Source organism: Manis pentadactyla, chromosome 1 (assembly GCF_030020395.1).
Source record: "Manis pentadactyla isolate mManPen7 chromosome 1, mManPen7.hap1, whole genome shotgun sequence".
Taxonomy (NCBI): Eukaryota; Metazoa; Chordata; class Mammalia; order Pholidota; family Manidae; genus Manis; species Manis pentadactyla.
Window position 1 is genome coordinate 190,679,133 of NC_080019.1, and position 18,395 is coordinate 190,697,527.

Sequence of the window (18,395 nt, forward strand, 5' to 3'; positions counted from 1 at the left end):
TTCTGAAGACAGGAAGCCTTCCGACATCTGGTGCATTTTTACATTTCCAGAATCTAACATTGTATTTGGCACTAATAGGCACTTGACAATATTTTTTTTCATGAATGACATATAAATCAATTGCCTAATGAAATCATTGTCAGGAAAGACATAAAGTGAGAGTCACATGTAAATATTATCTATTACGTGCTCTGCTCTGCACCCCTGTGACAGGCTGGGAGCAGGTCACAAGTGTTATGCGGTTGTTCTTGCTTTGCGCTTGGTCACCCCAGGAAGGGAGGATTACACTTACGTCCTTCAATTAACTCAAAAGCATAAAGATTCCTTACTGCCAGGCACCTGGGATGCCATCTTTGTCTGTCTGTCTTCCAGAGCAGCTAGCTAAGGGGCTGATGCGCTTTGAATTCAGGGACCTGTGGTGTGATCTCTGAGTGAAACAGGCTTAGGCTGCAAATGCACGGAGGCTGAATAAAACTGTTAAGGACTCGCATCAGATCCAGTATCAGCATGCTCTGAATCACGTGACTTAGGCCACAGATCTCACAGGACCTCCTGGGGCGTCTCTCAATGAACAGATCACACAGGGGTGTTTTCGTACCTGGCCTAGTTGTAATTCTTTGCGTAGCCTCGGGATATACTGAAGTATTTGGGAAAATAAAAGCCGCACCCCCTGCAGACAAAAGGAAAGACAAAACATGTGAAGGTCTTTGGTTGCGGCTGTTGGTCTCAGCAACAGTGCCAAAGCTACTCTGCCCCGTGACCACAGAGGGAGGGGACCTCCTTGAACCTGCCATGCCAGTCTTCAGGAGGCTGGGACAGGCACAGGGTCAGAAACAGACTCTGTTGATGGATGGAGACAGGAAGGGCTACAGCACCCCGTTTGCTTTCGGGTGTCATGTGTTTTAATTTTACAACTTCTTGCTGAAACCCCTCTGTGTCCCCACCCTCCAGCAATCTCATCTTATTAAAAAAAATTCTATGGTATATGTTTTCATTTTTAGATTGCGTAAAAATCCATAAAACATTTTACAGAGCCCTTGGAAAAGAGGACCAAAGAATTATAAATATCTTGCCAAAGAATATATGGATCTTATTAAAAGTTAATCCCCATTTCTATTCAAATGCATGTCTTCCCTTTCTCTCTCGCAATCAACACTTGTGTTGTTAGCTGAAGAAAAATCCCCTTTTGCAGTTCAGTCTGTTAGGAATTGGTTGTCATGTTCTTCAGTTGCTTCTACGTTTAACAATAACTAAAATAACGAACAAAGTCAGAGCTTTCTTGAAACGTTCACTCACTGTATTTTTTTTAAAGACTGTCAAATTATCAGAGAATGTGTGCCGCTCAAAGGTGTTTCCTAAGGGAGGGAAATTACTTTGTCTAAGTTATTTGTTATTTCTGGCCACAAGGTCATTAATCGGCTGATGTGTGTCACGCATGTTGAAAAAGTATACTACCGACTCCAAGCTTTTTTTCTTTTTTTTTTTTTTACTTTCGATTAAAAGCACAATGTTCTGAATATTGAGGACCAAGATCAAATAGCCATTTCACTGCAATGCTCAAACCTGGACTCACTCACATTATACATTTTAAAATAAAATGGCAAATATTTGGAACACTGCTGGATTTCTCTGGGAGGGCTGACCTTCAGATGGGCACTTGCTTACACGGGGTTACCTAAGCTTTACCAGTACTGGATGGATGGCTTCTTCCCTAGCCTGGGTGGGGGCACAGGGTCCCTGCAGGCTGACACAGTGGGGTGAGCAGCCTGTGGGCACGCTTCTCTAGTTGTCTCTATCAGGAAGAAGGCAATGGATGCCACCCAGGAGCTCATTCATCTAAAGAAAGCCCAACCTCTACGCGCGGCCTCTTTGTGACAGGAAGGGAAGATGTTAGACAGGATGAAGCAGTATTAAACTCTACTAGTCTCAGGCAAAAAAATTGGAAAAATCAACAAAATGCAGACTCAGTGGTTAGAGACAGCAGAGTAGGCATTTGGTTAGTAACTAACTTCATATCCTCCAAAATTATAGCACAGCTTCCCTTTCAACAAAAGCCCCCAAAAGTCACCAACATTCCATCCTACTGCCTTTTGCAAATGTACCCAGTCTGTGTGACAAAACCGAAGACAAGTCAAATGGCCTCAAACTTTACCAAAAAAATAATACTCTTGCTTGTCCTAGTAAACATTCCTTGGAGAATTAAAAATGGAAAGGGTAGGAGGAGAGAATGCTAAGGGCCCCTTCCCGTCAAACACGCTAGTTTCTACAGTCTGCACAGTGTGTACTTGGGGACTGACAGCAGCAGACTGTAAATCCAGCAAAAGTGAGCAAAGGCTGTGGCTACAGGCTAATTCTGCATGTCTCCCGGTTAAAAAATATCCTTGTCTTGTCAAAGGGAGCAGGGGAGTGCTCAGAAACCAAAGGCTGCCCCTGAATTACCTCCGGCACAGAGCCCTGTGGCCAGTCTTCTGGCACCCTGACGTCCCACCGTTAGAGCATGCAACCTGAAGACGCGCCCCTAACCTGTCCTGCAGGGAAGGACAGGGCCGGCATTACCTGTGTTTCTAGCATGCATTAACCGTGGAGAGTTTTGTAAGGCTTTATCAACATCATCTGAAGTCAAATGTGGAAGAGGAGCTACAAAACAAAACAAAAGGCAACATCAAAATGAAAAAAAAGAGAGAGAATCACCTTCCTTAAAAAAAAAAAAAAGAAAGAAAGAAGAAAAACATGCCCCCCATCCTAATATCACGGGCTGCTGGGAAATCTCTCCATGGCCGTGCTACTTGTTAGAGTGTTAAAACCTAGGAGGGGACCCAGATTTAATTCAAGAACCAGTGACTGGGATGCCAGGCAAAGCATTGACACCAGAGTGACACCAACCCACTGCTGCACTACTTCCATCTCCTTCCAACATGCCTGTGCCTGAATAAAAGCATGCAGCGGACGGTGGGGTCATGCCTCTCATCGCCAACACGCGTTCCCATTCTGCCCAGCCAAGCCACACCTCATGGAACCGAGTGAGAGCTCCCCTCATTCTGTGTTCAGGTGCGATCTGAACGGGACTGGGTTTGTTTTCAGGGAAGGTAAGCCCACAGTTCCCATCAGGTAGGGCCTCTCCTAATGCTTCCATCTCACTGGGGCACTGCGAGGCTTCCCCTGTGCGACCCGACAAAGCTCTGATTCCCTTCGACATGTGATCTTGTCGGCTGAGGGGGCACTGGGGGAAGCAGCGGAAGGCTGAGGTGTCTTTTGGCTTCTCCTACAAACTGACTATTTCTCAAAACGCATTCACCTAGTCAGTGCCTCCTAACGGTTCACTCTCAGACCCTGAATGGGAGCTGACTTAGGGCAGAAAGACACTGTGGATGAACCGGACCAGACCCTCTGAGGGGTCGGCGTGGCCAGGGGCGTCTTACTCTCTCTGAGGTAGTGCAGGTGGGAGAGCAGGATGTCGGCGTTGTAGCTCGGCGTGAGCCTCTGGAAGTCGTCTTTGGTCATCTTGCACAGTTCCTTCCCGTCGATATTCTGGAAGAGCAAGATGTCCACGTCGGGGAGGCCATATTCTTTCACTGCCCACTCCAGCCACTGCCGGACATGGTCTGTACTCCACAGCGTAGGGTCTGAAAGGGGATGGAAACGTGACTGGTCAGCTCCTGAGGACTCATTCAGGACACGGTCGTCCCCCAGGCGGGTCTCCTCCCCCCACGCCCCAGCTCTCCAGGGCAGCCCCCACTTCCTGCGCAGAAGTGCGGCTCAAGCCAGATCAGTGCGTGGTCAAAAGAGAATGTCTTGGGGGAAAGAGTAACACCAAAAGACTCACAGTGACCCACAGATCATTGTCTTTAAAGTGAATTGTTCTAAATGTTTAGGATTATACACACCACCTGCCCCTGTGTTACTCAGAAAATCTAAAGTTTCCTGTAGGGACATTATTCATATTTTTCACTTATTATCAATTTTACTTATTCATTTAAAAATGGAAAAAGAAGGAAACTTTCTTCCTTTGGAAAACTACTGATATCTTTGTATGGAAATAAGAGTTAGCAACATGTATCAGGGAGATGCTCATTACAGACTACAAAAAAAAGAAGGGAAGAAAACAGCACTTGTGCAAAATTCTGAACAATGCAGATCACAGAACTGGAAATAAAGACTAAGTGAGCCAAAAACCAGGCACCTCCCCTGAGCTTGTGTTTCTGACAGAGCACTGTCAGTTACACGCTTCTCTTGCACAGAACTTGGTTTGGCACCTGACTCGCACCTGCAGCAGCCAGGGCTGCCTGCGTGACCATCACATTCCACAGCTGTGGAGCACAAACACCCCGCAGGGTGCAGACGCCAGCGTCACGCTCCACTGCCACCATGTGAGGGGACCCAGGCGCGACCAGGAGGGCGGGGCCCCGGGGAGCGGGAGCAGGCCACAGCCAGCAGAACACAAGCCGGGACCACCCCATGCAGGCGGCCTGGGGGAGGGGAGTCAGAGTGGTCAGATGGGGCTCCTCCCTCGGGTCCCCTGGCACTGACAGACTCAGGGGCAGCGCACAGGAGCCCGGACTTCTAATCCCAGCAACTCTCAACTGGCTGCCACCTCGGAGGCTGCGTCTGCTTTCTGTGGCTGTTTTACGTGGACAAGGAGAGCCCTGACCCGGGTTCTCTGGACAGGCCCTTGGAGGTCAGGCAAGCCACATGCTCTGATCACACCGCAGGTGAAAAAGTCAGGCACAGGAATGCATCACACTTTTGAATCACTTTTTAGCTAATTGTTTTAGAACCTTGTTTGGTCTTACCAATGTTTCTGGCTACTGAAGAATGGGGCATGTAGCGTGCTGATGGGATACAACTGTAGTTCACAGAGTAAAGAGCAGTATTTGTAAGAAACAGCAGATGGCCCTACCTCCAGGGTTCTCTGCCCTCCCTCCTTCCCTTCCTTCTTTCCTTTCTTTTCCCTTCTGTTTCTCCCGCCGTCCCTCTGTTCCTCCTTTCATTCACTCCTTTCTGTTTCATGTCATTTTTAATTTGGAAGAAATTCTTTCAGATCCAATAGAAACCACTGCCATCACATCTCCCCCAGGACACTCCAGGAGTAGCCACTTTCTGAAGCTGACCTATGCGTCATCCTGCCACATACTTGAATACTCTTACCATACCGCCTATATATACTGTTTGCATTTTTTAAGTGAACACAGAGGTCCCTGACTTGCTTTTTGCACTCAGAACTGGATGTTCAACCTCTGTCCAAATTAACCCATGCTGGTATATTCAACCATTTAAACAGCTCTTGGGCACCCCCATATGAATATGCTCAGTATGCTTATCGGTGAGCACTCCTGCATCTCTCTCCCGGTGCCCGTGTGAGGGAATGTGTGCTGGTCCACAGCCGGGGCCCCACGCAGAAATAACACCGAGATGGAGACCCACTGAAGCCTGGTCTCACCCGCGGAGATTCTGACTTCTGGTGGAAGGGAGCCAGGGCATCAGGACCGGTAAAAGCCCCTCAGGTATTTCTAATGTGCAGCTGCAGTTCGGACCATCACCCCCAGGGCCTCACTACTCGGAGGGTGGTCCTGGAACGCAGTACCATTGTCTGAGAGCTCATTAGAAATGCAGACTCTCAGGCGCCACCCCTGACTGCTGAATCAGAGTCCCGTTTTCACAGGATTCTCAGACGATCTGTGCACACGCTGAACTCAGGGATGTGCTGGCAGAGAGTGAGGCCCTGCGTGTACAATGGCTGGGTCGCAGGGCATGTGCATCTCCAACTCCACCAGTTAGGACTGGATTTCTACCAGTACTGTTAACACTCAGTCTCCACCAGCCTTCAGGGCATAGAATCTGAAAACTAAGGGGAACTCTGCTTCTGATGCAAAGAGCAGAACATGTACAAAACCTCAGGTGGCAGCAATGACAGCAAGGTGTGCATATTCCCTTATAATTTGATCAGGTGGAATTGGACAGCTTATGTGGAAGGTTAACTTTGTCTGACTCATGGAAGTTCAGGTGGCCCTCTGTCACTGGGTTAGGATTTTGCATTCAGAGACAAAATGTTCAAAACCGAGACTGTTTTCAAAGGTCTTTTTTCTTCTTTTTCTCATGACATGGCATGATTCCTCAATATACAGACAGGGCAATATTTAGTGATCCATAATTCAAGCCCTCTGTCTCCTCAGTTCTGCCCAGAGGACAGAACTTCTCAGACAGAGGTCCCCCTCCTCCCTTCTCCAGTCATTTCCTATAACTCCCACCACAAGGTATTAGCCAAGCCCTTCTTTTTGGTTTGGTTTGCCTCTAACAATGTGGAAGGATTACATTTGGGTGTAACTACTTCCTAGAAATCAGTTCATTCTGGGAATGCATTTTCTGCTCTTAATGATGGAACCAGATAGTCTAAAAATAATCCATAAACATTTCCCTGAAAGTCACTGGGGTCATGTTAAAATGGCGACATGACATCTTAGGGAGACAGCCAAAAAGAGAAGTCTAATCATTCCATCACCCTTTTCGTGTGCCCATTCACTGGTTTTCCTTGCTAAGCCAGGGCAGTCACAGCTCGTTTGATTTTCCTTGAAAGGAATCGTACACAACACCCCAGAGAGCAATTCCTCCACCTGGATTGTTCTTACCTCTTCGGGTTTGTGACACCACCATTCTCTTGTTCTGTTGGCACAAGTGTATATCACTACAACCCTTTCCAATGAACAACTGGGCAATACATCTCAATGTCCTTTAAAAAATATGAGTGTAGTCTCTGCACCAAATATTCCAGTTCTAGAAATTCACCCTAAGGAAATTATTAGAGGATGTACGCAATGCTTTCTTTTCAAGGATGTTCTTGGTAGTGTTTACAATAGCAAAACATTGGGAACACCCTAAATGTCCAACAAAAAGAGAGCTACTTAAGTTGTAGTATGTTTTGGAATATTCTGTGATACTTAGAAACTAAAAATGACCCTGTTGAATATATTTATTGATAAGAGAAAATGTCCAAGCAGATTAAAATTTGAAAACATTATTGCACTGTATTTTCCAAAGAAATGTAAATCTATCCAGGGTAAGAATTTGGGAGGGCTATGCAGCAAACTGTCAACTTGTCTCTGGGGGAAAAGGTAATGGAGATTTTTAGACTTTTTTCTTTTTGCACTCAACTGCATTTTCTCTTTTTCTGCAATAAATTTATAATGCCTAACTTAAAAAGGTACTTATCAAAAAACTTGTTCTCTGTGTTTCAGAATCAAAACAAGGTCTTACAAAGGACTTTGTCAAAGCATTTTCATAAAACTTCTTTCAAGGGTGTAAAATTTTTATCTCATTTTCTTATACAGCTTGTTAGTGGGGTTTGCTTCATTTGAGAAGAGTATTATTACATGATGTTGGGGGATTTGTATATTCTTTTGGGATCTGATCTCCACACCTCTGCCCTCAAAGTTTATAAGCAAAGGATGTTAAAAACAAAATATGACCATTTGATAGAGTAAATGAGGTCATTTCTTCCCCCCCCACCTCCCCCCACCCCCCGTCCAGGGTCACAACTATTCCAGATCTACCCCAGAGGTGGTGTAGTAGAGAACAGTTTGCAAAGCACAGGTCCAAACTCCTGAGCAGGAAGCACAAGACCCTTAACTCCCTGAGCCCCACTGTACCCCCAGTCTCATTCCCACCCTTCCCCCTACAGCCACACATAACCACTTGCCATCTCCTAAACTAACACCTCAGGCCTGGGCCCACACACCACCCACTGCTTGGAGGACCTGCCTGGTTCCTGTGCCCTCGCCAGCACTCACCACCCCACCCAGGCATCTGTCCCCAATGCTTGGAGGTGCACACACTTACAGTGAGTCTCTGCGCAGTGAAGTGATCATGAGACCGGACGCCTGGTTCCGCCCCAGCGAGAGCCCCCACTGAGCTCCGCCCCAGCTACCTGGGCCAAGCAGGGATGCTGCAGCTATAGATGGTGGTGTTTAAGGTTCAAGGCTGTGCGTTGGCTCCCAGCTCGTCCTGGAACCCCACAGAGAGCCCAGTGGAGTCTCCCAGGTCTCCTCGTGGCCCATGATATGTCACCAAAGCTTCCTTCTTCTGTCCTCTCTTGAATCACAGAGGGGCTCACAGGAGTCGATAAGCCTTACCTCCTTTCCTGAGGCCCGGCTGTGCATGTGAAGGAGAAAAGGGAGGGGCCGCAGGCCGTGCCACAGCCACAGCGCCCCCTTGGCCTGTGTCTAGGTGTGGCTACCTTCTGCCTCCAGGTAGTGGTGTGGCTCAGAGCCTGTCACCCAACCTCAGGGCTGAGCCTGGCTTCCCTCCTCTGTAAAACACTGTGGAGCATCCAGGACCCAGGGAACGGCTGCCATAGGGCATCGGGGAAGGACTCCTTTTAACTCCAGGAAGAGTCCCTGAGCATTTACTAACCGCACGAGCACTAGAGGGATTCAGAGGTGGCTGTCACAAAGGGAGATGCCGAGAATCTCCTGGGGGTGGGGGTGCGGTGGGTGGGCAGCCATCAACACAACCCATGGGCAGAATTAACTCTGTTGTCTGAGCAGGACGTGGACGTACAAAGTCCCAGTGGATCCCAATCAGGAGAGGGGAAGGGTTTCAGGGCTTGGTGTGAGCCTGCAGAAAGAAAGGGGATTTTGACAGAAATGGGGTGACAGAAGCAGAGCAGCCCTTCAGTCTGGGGAACAGCTTGAGTCCAGCTTCTTACCCACAGAGGCATGAAACACTTGATGTGTTGAGGCAGAAAGGAGAAATTTGGTGTATCTGGAGTGGAGGGTGAAGGCAGGAGCACAGAGGCTCATGAAGACAGGCAGGAGTTGGGCCAGATCAGGGGGCGTCTTGAGTGTCTTGCAAAGAATGCTGGTTTTTATAAGCCAGGCATTTCAGAGCCATCAAAAATGTCTGAAGAATCAAAAAATGTTTTAAATCACATCAAGCACAGCAAACTTCATGATAATATTAAAAGGTGTTCCTGGGAGCCAAAATACCCATAGGTGAGTTCTGACTCAACCATCTACAAAGTGCAAATGTTACCTTCTCTGAAATTGGTTTTCTTTTTCTGAGGGTGATTAAGTGTGGACTAGAAAAGAAAATGAGATAGTGATGTGAAAGCACTTTGCCCATGATAACATACTGCAAATAATGCATCTGCACGCTGGATTTTGCATTGCAAACACGGCTAAAGTAAAATAAACAATCTATTACTTCAGGGGCAGCTTCCTCCTGACTTACTTATTTTAAGAAGCTTTTGGAGGTGCTTCTGTCAGATGAATCAGCAAAGGTAAGTTGTTTTGTTTTCAGCCCTCCAGTCCAATTGTTTTGAAATCTATGTACCCTTCCACATTTCACAGACATCAAAATGGTAAACCCCCATGGTACAAGGGAAAAAGGAAAAAAAAGCCATCTTTCTCTGAAACCTCTAATTTTTGTTTCCTATATCTTAGCTTATGTGGTTAATATCCAAAACATTTACAAATGCTATTTCAGTATATTGGATTTAAAGAATAAATAAAAGCATAGAGTTTTGGAGTTGCACTGTTAGTCCTGGGGGTGGGGGGCAAGCAGTAAATGGGAGGAGGGCTGGAATTATTTTCACATTTCCCTTAACAGGATTCTGACCTAGTGAAGGCTCACTGCTGCCAGGAAAATACTAAGTAGATATTTAAATGTGGCAAAGGGATATTGCATTGCTGAAGACATACTGCATCTTCATGAAACAAAACACTCATGCAGGCAAACATCCTGTCTCAGAAACCCCTCTAGAGGGATGAATTGAAGTGAGATTAAACAAGAGCCGAACTGGTGATAATACAAGCCCTGAGTGTCATTTTTCTTGAACAATATCAACATAAAATACTGGCTTCCAGCTAGAAAAAATTGCCCATGGTAAAGAAAAAATAAAAATAAAAGGTATCTCTAAGCCATATCACAATTGTATGAGGTCTTTGTTTATAAAACCAGGCCCCAGGGCAAGTCTGCCAATCTGCTGTCCAAGACACTGAGAAGCCTGCAAAAATAAGATTTAACATTTCCTCCCCTCAGACTTTACATCTATAAAGCAGACCCAACAGAGAACTGACCTGCATTTGTGCTTCATTCCACCACAAACGGAAATTTGATCTCAAAAAACGAGTTCACATTCAAGGCTGCTTCTGAACCTTTAACTTCTGAACTCATGGATGAGGTTCACTTATCAGTTTGACATGTACTAATTTTTAATTCTATTGCACTTTGGCCAGTGAATGAGGTCTATATGACACTGACTTTCTTTTATACTGTTGCTTCTTTTTTGATGGCCTATTTATTGGATGGCCAATTTCTGCAAATGCCCCTTGAGTGCTTAAGAGTGCACACTCTCTAATTTGGGGGTGCAGGTATAAAACATATGAATAACCATTGGGTCAAAATTGGAAATGCACAGGTCATTTTATGTCATTGGTCTATCAATTACTGAGAAAAGCAAATTAAAATCTCTCACTAAAGTGGGTTTGTCTATTTCTCCTTACAGTTCTTTATGTATTTTGAGGCTGTGCTATTAAGTATATATAAGTTTACCATGTTATAGATTTCTCAAGAATGCAACCTTTTTTTCATTATGCAATTACTTCAATAATCTCTGTTAATGCTTTCTGCTTCCATTTTTGTCAGCTTTATTTTTATTAGCATTTGACAAGGATGTCTTATTTTCTCTGTTTGCTATTACTTTTTCTCTGTGTTAGATGTTTTTATAAACTACGTAAACTGATTTTGGAGTATTTTTTAAAAATCTGATCTAGCACTCTCCATTTTTAATGGTGAGTTTGTTTGATCTACTTACATATAGTTACTGGTCTGTCTGATTTCTACCACCTGATTTTGTGCTTTCTATTTACCTTGCTTTGGTCTGTATTTCTCCTTTCCAAGTGTCTTATTGGATTAATCTATTTTATTCATTCTTTTTTTTCTTTCTCTATTGGCTTGGCTGTTTAATATTTCAGTTCTATTTCTTTACTTGTTAATCTTTAAAATAAAAGCTAAATTTAATCACCATATATATCTTTTTCCCAAAAAATGCAAGGAATTTAGAAATGTTAACTCCAGCCTTTAATTCCTAATCTTATATGATAATGTTCAAATCTCTATTCCACCGTATTGTTGTACTCCCTGTTTAAGGGGCTGGGGTTCTCATTTTATAGCCATTTCCCTTTAGATCTACTCTTATATTAACCAATTTCCTTGCTCCCATTTCCTTTTAACCCACTCCTTTGTTTAGGATATGTTTTCTTTCTTTACTAAATCTTTTGTGATTTCCTGAAATGAGGGTCAGTGAGCAACAACTTCTTACCCTTTCTTTGAAAGTATCTTTATTTTACCTTCAATTTACATAAGAATAGAATGTACTTTTCATGTAATTTGTTTCCTTTATATTCCTCTGAAGTTTACTTCATTCATTCAAAGGAATTATTCTAAAGGATCCATTGGCTTCACCAAGCTACTAAAGGGGTCTGTGGCAGGAAAAAAAAATGGTTATGAGTCCAGAAGCTGGTTAGAATTTTGTCTATTTCTCCCAGCTCACTGGAGATTTTCTTATACTGCCCTCTGTGCCAGCTTTGTTGTTGAGAAGTCTGGTTCTCAGATAGTCTGTCTGTTTTCTCTAGTTGCCTTAAAGCACCTTGTCTTTGGTGTTCTGCAGTGTCCCCAAAACGTTATTAGTGTGCACTTATTTATCATTCTGTGACTTGTGCTTCCTGTATTGGGAAAACAGTCTTGTTCCTCAAATTTGAAGAAGTTAGCTTTTGTCTCTTCAAATATTTCATCTCTTCTTTCCTCTTTATTTCCTCCATCCTGGAACTTCTATTAGATCCATGTAGGACATTATTAGGAGTCCTTCCCAACTCTTGAACTTTTTTGTGTATGTGCCATGTCTTTGTAACTGTGTGTGGGTAAAATTGTAATATTTCCAGAATATCTCGCCTGGCTTTAGTACATCTGCATATCAACAGGTGTTCAGAGGTGGAGAGAAGTATGGCTTTAGTGCATTTGCATCATTCCTCAGGGGTGGAGAGAAGTTCATCTCCATATCAATGGGTAATTACCTGGGCAAGGAGGGCTTATCTGTACCTGAGGGGCGAGGGGTGGTGCTAGTTTTTGCTTCTGTCAGAGGAGGAAAAAGGGAAAGCCCCGGACTGCAGTTTGTAAGCAATAAACGGATTTTAAATTTTATTTCTCCCTTTGACTGATTTCGGTTTTTAGTGTATTTTGCCCCGGGGTTTCCTCTCCCAGGACTTACATCGTGCTGTACTCAGAACAATCTGAGGTTTACTTTCTTTAATTTACTGCTTTGTTTTCAAATCACCTGAGTTTCTGAGACTTTGTGTTACTGAGGTTTGAATCCTTTCTTGTATTTCTAAGTTCCATTACTTCTTCAGAGTTATCTGTTCTTTTCCATAATGTCTTGTTCTTCTCTTTTTTGGTTCCTGCTTTTATGTATTTAATCATTTTAAAATCTATTTTAAACATTTTTGAGGGTTTAATCATGTTGTCTGTTGTTTCTGCTGAATCTTGGTGAGATAGTGTGTTTCTTCCTGTTTTTGTAATCAGGGGTTACAGAGTCATCTGCAAAAGGTCTTTATCTGTAGGAATTCTGTAAAGCTTGGATTGAAGATAAAACCATCCAGGGAGATTTTGTATTCACTTCTGCCAGGTTTCCCAGGTTATCGCTAGCCCACAACCACTTACAAATGGGTAGTTTCTCAGCCTGGGGGTTGGTGAAACACACAGATGTGTACATGTGTGCATAGGGGGATGCAAGGGATCAGGTCCAACTCCCTGCTTTGTTCAAGCCCAAGATGCATCTCCTGTCCCTACCTAACCTTTAAAACCCAAATTATAAACAGTGGTACCCCACCCCACCCTATCCATGCCTCCCAAGAAAACCAGGCGACAACATGAGGATGGGCTGCTCTGTCCTCTATTCCCTACCTGTTTTTAGTCCCTAAGGAATTGTTTGACTGTCTTCCCATTTCAGTTGTGCATTTAAAAGGATGTTAGATTCTATGCAGTGTTTCCATGACCTCTGCAAGAGGAATGTCTTTTAAGTTCAATATTTTACTAGAACTAAGAGTCCTGACTGCACATTTTTTTTGGTATCATTAATCTACAATTACAAGAAGAACATTATGTTTACTAGGCTCCCCCCTTCACCAAGTCCCCCCCACAAACTCCATTACAGTCACTGTCCATCAGCGTAGTAAGATGCTCTGACTGCACATTTTTAATCTACCAACTTTAAAACTCTATTTCCAATTTCACCATCAACCTAACTTGTGCTATGCTCTACTTCATTCATGTATTGATTAGCCAATTGTCAAATATTTAATTATACATATGAATTGTGCGATATGCTATGAAGGAACCCAACCCTGTAAGACAGCATATCTATCATCAACTTGCTTGAGAATCAACAATTCCATTATGTATTTTATTCAAGAAATCCATGACTAAATTATTTTTGTTGGCCGCTAAATATATCTCTGACATTTAGACATCCAAAATACTTCACTGGATGGAGCCATTCTCAACTCTTCTGAGAAGATTATCTAGTGCTTGGATTTTGGTTTTCTTCATTTTTTTCCCTTAGTTATTCCATGACAACACTGCTTATGTTCATCATGCTGTAGAAATGGAATGACTTGTTCCACTTAAAAGCTTCTCCCTCCTGGGGTTTTCTTTTTTGTCCCTCTTAGATGCTGGGAATCCCTGGACCTTTATCCCTGGGTCTCTGCTCTCCTTACTCCACAGATACCCCTGGACTTTCCAAGTACAACAGGCTTCTCTACCAGTTTCCGAGGGTTGCCATAACAGAGTACCATGAACTAAGTCACTTAAAATGACAGAAACTTATTGCCTCACAGTTGTGAAGGTTAGAAGTCTAAAATCAAGGTGCCAGCAGGGCTGTGCTCCGTCTGCGACTCCGGGTTGACCCGTCCTTGCCTCTCCCAGCTTGCAGCAGTGGCCAGCAGGCTCCAGTGCTCCTGGGCTTGTGGCTGCATCGGCCCCCTCTGCCTCTACCTTCACATGGCCTTCTCCCTGGGGTCTCCCGGCATCTTCCCTGTGTGTGTGTCTGTGTCCACATTTCCCCCTTTTATAAAGACACCAGTCATTTTATTAGACCCACCCTCATGACCTCATCTTGACCTGAGTATATCTGAAAACACTCTATTTCAGAGTATATTTCAGGGACACAATTCAGCCTAAAAACATGCTTATGTCTTGCCAGTCTATCTCTTGAGTCTAGGGCTCCCTCCCAGACACCTGACCCAAATATGAGAAGAAAAGCTGCAATTTGTGAGGTATTACTATATCCCAGGCACTGTTTATAAACTTCACATGTATTCTTATTTAATGCACACAGCACCACATAAAATGGGCATAACTACCACCCTTATTTTGGTGGCAAGAAAACTCAGGAACAATGAGATTACGTGATTTCCCAGATCCCAGAGCTAGAAAATGCAGAGCTGAGAACTGAAGTGTGGTGACCTCTGATAAAGGTTCTTTATCTCCAAGCTCTATACAGGTTCACTAGAATGCCTTGTGGGCATCCCAGGGGTCTCTCAAACACAGAATGCACCAAACCAGAATCATCATCTGTCTTAAAAAATCTTTTTCTACATTCATTAACACCTCAGACACTCATGCTAAATCTAAGCCGTGTTCAATTCTATTCTTCTTCTCAGTTTTCATTACCATCATGGAAAGGTAAAAGTGCCAAGCAATAGTCTTCCACCTCTGCCTTCTTCACTTAAGTCTCCTCTGGAACAGCCGTTTCAGAATCTTTGCCGCCATTTAGTGAACTTATTCCATCATCCCATTTCCTTGTGTTCTTTCCAGGCATGTTTGAGTGTGGTTTGTGAGTAAGAACTCACGCTCTGGAGTCAGACAGGATTGGGTTAGAGTCCTGGCTCTCTGCATTATTGGCTGGGACATCTGGGCAACTGTCTTACTGTTTATTTAGTTTTAGCTTCTTTATCTGCAAGGTGAGAATAATAAACAGCGCCTGTACTACAGGGTTGTTGTGGGATTTAAACGAGATGATAACTTTTTCACACAGTGCATGGCCAAGCGCCTGGCAATAGTGTGCACCCAACAGATGGTTACTGCCACCATTTGTCTTTATGATTTCAGTCACACACATAACCCAGTGGAAGTTTTCTCAATCACTGTTCAGCTCATCTTCTAAAATTATAGTTAACTTTGACTTTAGGATTTGAGTTTGGGTTTGGTTTATTTAGTTGCTGGACTGAGCATACAAAGAATTTAAACAGAAACTTACAGAAACACATCCCATAATGTAAACATAGTGGAAGAGATCCTTGAGGTGCTTGGTGATGTGACAAAGTAAAATGAAGAAATGTGTAGTCTTACCAACAAGCTCTTTAAGTATGAATGAGCAGAGGCTGGGGATTGGCTCCACGTTTACCCACCTGCGCATGTGTCCCGAGAAGTGTCGACTTGAGTCAGATCACAGGACGCCCAGATATTTAGCTAAATATTATTTCTGAGTGTGTCTGTGAGGGTGTTTCCAGAAAACACTAGTATTTGAGCTGGAGAGCAGAGTAACCAAGTGCCCTCCCCTGTATGGGCGGCTGCATCCAATCCCCTGGGGGCCTGAATGGGACAAAAGGGAGGGAAGACTGGCTCTCTCTGGCTGACCGCTGAGCTGGGACTTCAGTCGCCTGCCTTCACGCCTTCAGGCTGGGACCGAGATCTGCACTATTGGCTCCCCTGAGTCTCCAGTTTGGAGACGGCAGATTGTGGGTTGAGGGATAATCACATGAGCCAATTCCTCATAATAAAATCTCATATTTATATTTTTTATTATTTATATTTATGTACATATTATATATTTTATATATATTTGTCAAACTTATATATCGGTGTATATATATTTATCTCTATATATGTATTTATAGATATATATATCTCTATATATATCAAACATATATATATATTTATCAAACATATCTCTCTCTGTATATATATATATATATATATATATACATAGAGAGAGGGATTTGTTGTTTCTTTGAATAACCGTATCTAATATAAAGTTGAACTAAAATCAAGAATCTTGCAACACCAACTCCTATGATTCTGTACTCTTACTAAATCCAGATTACCATTAGCTCAGTAAATGCACATTTAATGACCTCTGTACACAGGCCACAAACTGGCTGCTTGGTCTGGCAATTGAGAATGCAAAAGCCATGATCAGCAACTCACAGAGATTATGACCTAAGAGAACAGACTGGCGTACAGATAACTAACTCTAATAAGATTAAGGCATAATATGTTGGCCATCTGCACTTGGTCAGGGAGTATATTCTTCCAGACTTGTTATTCTCTGTATCCAAAGGCCAACCTACAGGTGCCGTATTTAGGAAGGATCATGTCACAGCTGCGTGAGCCTCCAGCCACTCTGCAAACTCAGAAGCCTTACTTTACAAAAAGCCGAAGCAGCAGAGACTCATGCTGGGCATCTTGTCCTGGGCTGTGCTGAGCTGGTCTCTCACATAAGGTGGTGCACTCAAGGAGGGTGGCCCAAGAGGAAGGCTGGCGAAACGTGGTGCAGCAACTGTGCCAGGAAGGAGGCCACAGGTACAGCCTCACTGGACCCAGAACGGAGAACATCAGAGCTCCTGCCTTTAGGAGTTTGACTAGGAAACACACGGCCTTCCCTGGGAAACTTCTTTTTGGAAACAGGTATTATTTCTCCCAATGACTTTATTTTGGCTGCCAGGAAGCTCAGAGCCTTTCTGGAAGCTTAGCTATAGCATCGCGGCCAACTTTGTGGTGGTCAAAATGAATACGTGCTTCCTTCACATGCTCTTGGTTTTCCATTTATATTTTTCATTGCCTTAGTGCTGATCCCTAGAACTTCTATCTAATCAGTAGTTTGGTTCACGTGTTTATCAGTACTTTAGATCACAAGGCATCTCAAATCCTTGGTGGAATTTAATGGCATATCCATATTGAAGTAAGAATATAGATGTGTTAAAGAATATAATCTGAATCAAAATAAAGTCTGGTAGTAAAAGATTCCATTAAATGTTGTAAGAGAAATAGCTAACTTGCCAAAAGATCGAGGATGGCTTCCTAGACAGGGTGGGATTTGAAAGATGCCTTGAAGAATGAGAAGGATTTGCTAGCAGAGAAAGGAGGACGGGCACTCCATCGAGGGAACAGCGTGGACAAAGACACTGTGCAGAGGACAGCGCTCTGATGGGTGGGAGGACACGCAAGAGGAAAACGGGTGAGGCGTCAAAGGGATTCAGGAATCGTTTCACGGGAGGACAAAGGGAGCTTTCTGGACCAGTCATGTTCATATTTATCTCGGTCCTCAGATGTTTTGAAGCATGTGTCTGAATCACTCCTTTGAGCTCTCAATCCCACGCTGTCCTGCCGTGAGCTACTTACTTCACACAGATGGGCCTTATCTGCTTCTGACAGACTCTGGTCATTTCCTCTGTGACTCGTATAAGAGCAAGTCCTCATGACTACCTCAGGAACCCCAGGAGAGACGTTCCCCAGCATGGAGGACCTGAGTAAGACACACTACAAGGAGTTCCAGCCACAGCACTTAGGGGCCAAGAAAAGGGATTTTAAAATCACATAAGAGTGATTTTTACTCATGGTGGCTGGAGCACTGTCAGTGCCCAGGAAATCAATGAAAGAATGAAAAGCGTGCACCAGTAAAGAGATGAGTAGGCGACTCCTTATCTCAGAGACTTCTGATTACCATGAGTGTGTGTGCTCCAGGTGGATATTTAGAAAATGAAAGTAGAAATGCTTGAAAAGCCCAACACTCTAGTACCCATTTTAGGGAATAAAAACGAGAAAAAGAAAAATCTTTCAAAATGATGTAAGCTGCTAAAACCAGAGGTCCTATTGCATTTGGTCAGCATTATGTAACTTTCAAGAAAAGTGGATGGAAACTGGGCCTTCATCTTTGTTAGCCCCCGTGGTTAGCACATTGCCGAGTACGCTGTCAATACCTCAAAGGGGCACAGCGGCGCGTGGAAAGACAGTGTCTCTGATGGCAGAGGCTTCAGGAGGCCTCATGAAACCTACATGCTCTAGAACATATTAGTCCTACTGTGCAATGGAGACCCGTTGTTTCCAAACACTGATTTATGTTCACAGCCCTGGAGACGCAGAACTGGAAGCACCTGGAAGTCAGATGCCTGCATTGTGTCCAAGTTTCTTGGCAGTTGACAGAAACAGAGTAGAATGCGTATAAGCCTTGAATTGATACAACTTGTCAGAATGGAGCTGAGGGGGCTGCCTGGACTTTCACACTGTATCTTGTGCCTTTAACAGCCCTGTGTTTCCCTGTGTATGCCCTGACTCGTGGACTTCACACA

General features: G+C 43.9%; 1 protein-coding gene across 7 annotated transcripts in view; it reads right to left on the reverse strand.

Annotated features, from left to right (window-relative positions):
- Positions 1-18,395, reverse strand: part of ERG (ETS transcription factor ERG) — a 242,985-nt gene that overhangs the window by 17,828 nt on the left and 206,762 nt on the right. For 4 of the 7 annotated variants that reach the window (XM_057504584.1, XM_036899228.2, XM_036899229.2 and 1 more), the window contains 3 exons: positions 3,420-3,623; positions 2,557-2,637; positions 599-670 (listed from right to left, as the gene is read on the reverse strand). In XM_057504584.1, coding sequence (XP_057360567.1) covers positions 599-670; positions 2,557-2,637; positions 3,420-3,623 — 357 coding nt within the window. The remainder of the gene's footprint in view (positions 1-598; positions 671-2,556; positions 2,638-3,419; positions 3,624-18,395) is intronic. The other 3 variants (XM_057504591.1, XM_036899230.2, XM_036899232.2) reach the window with 3 other exon arrangements.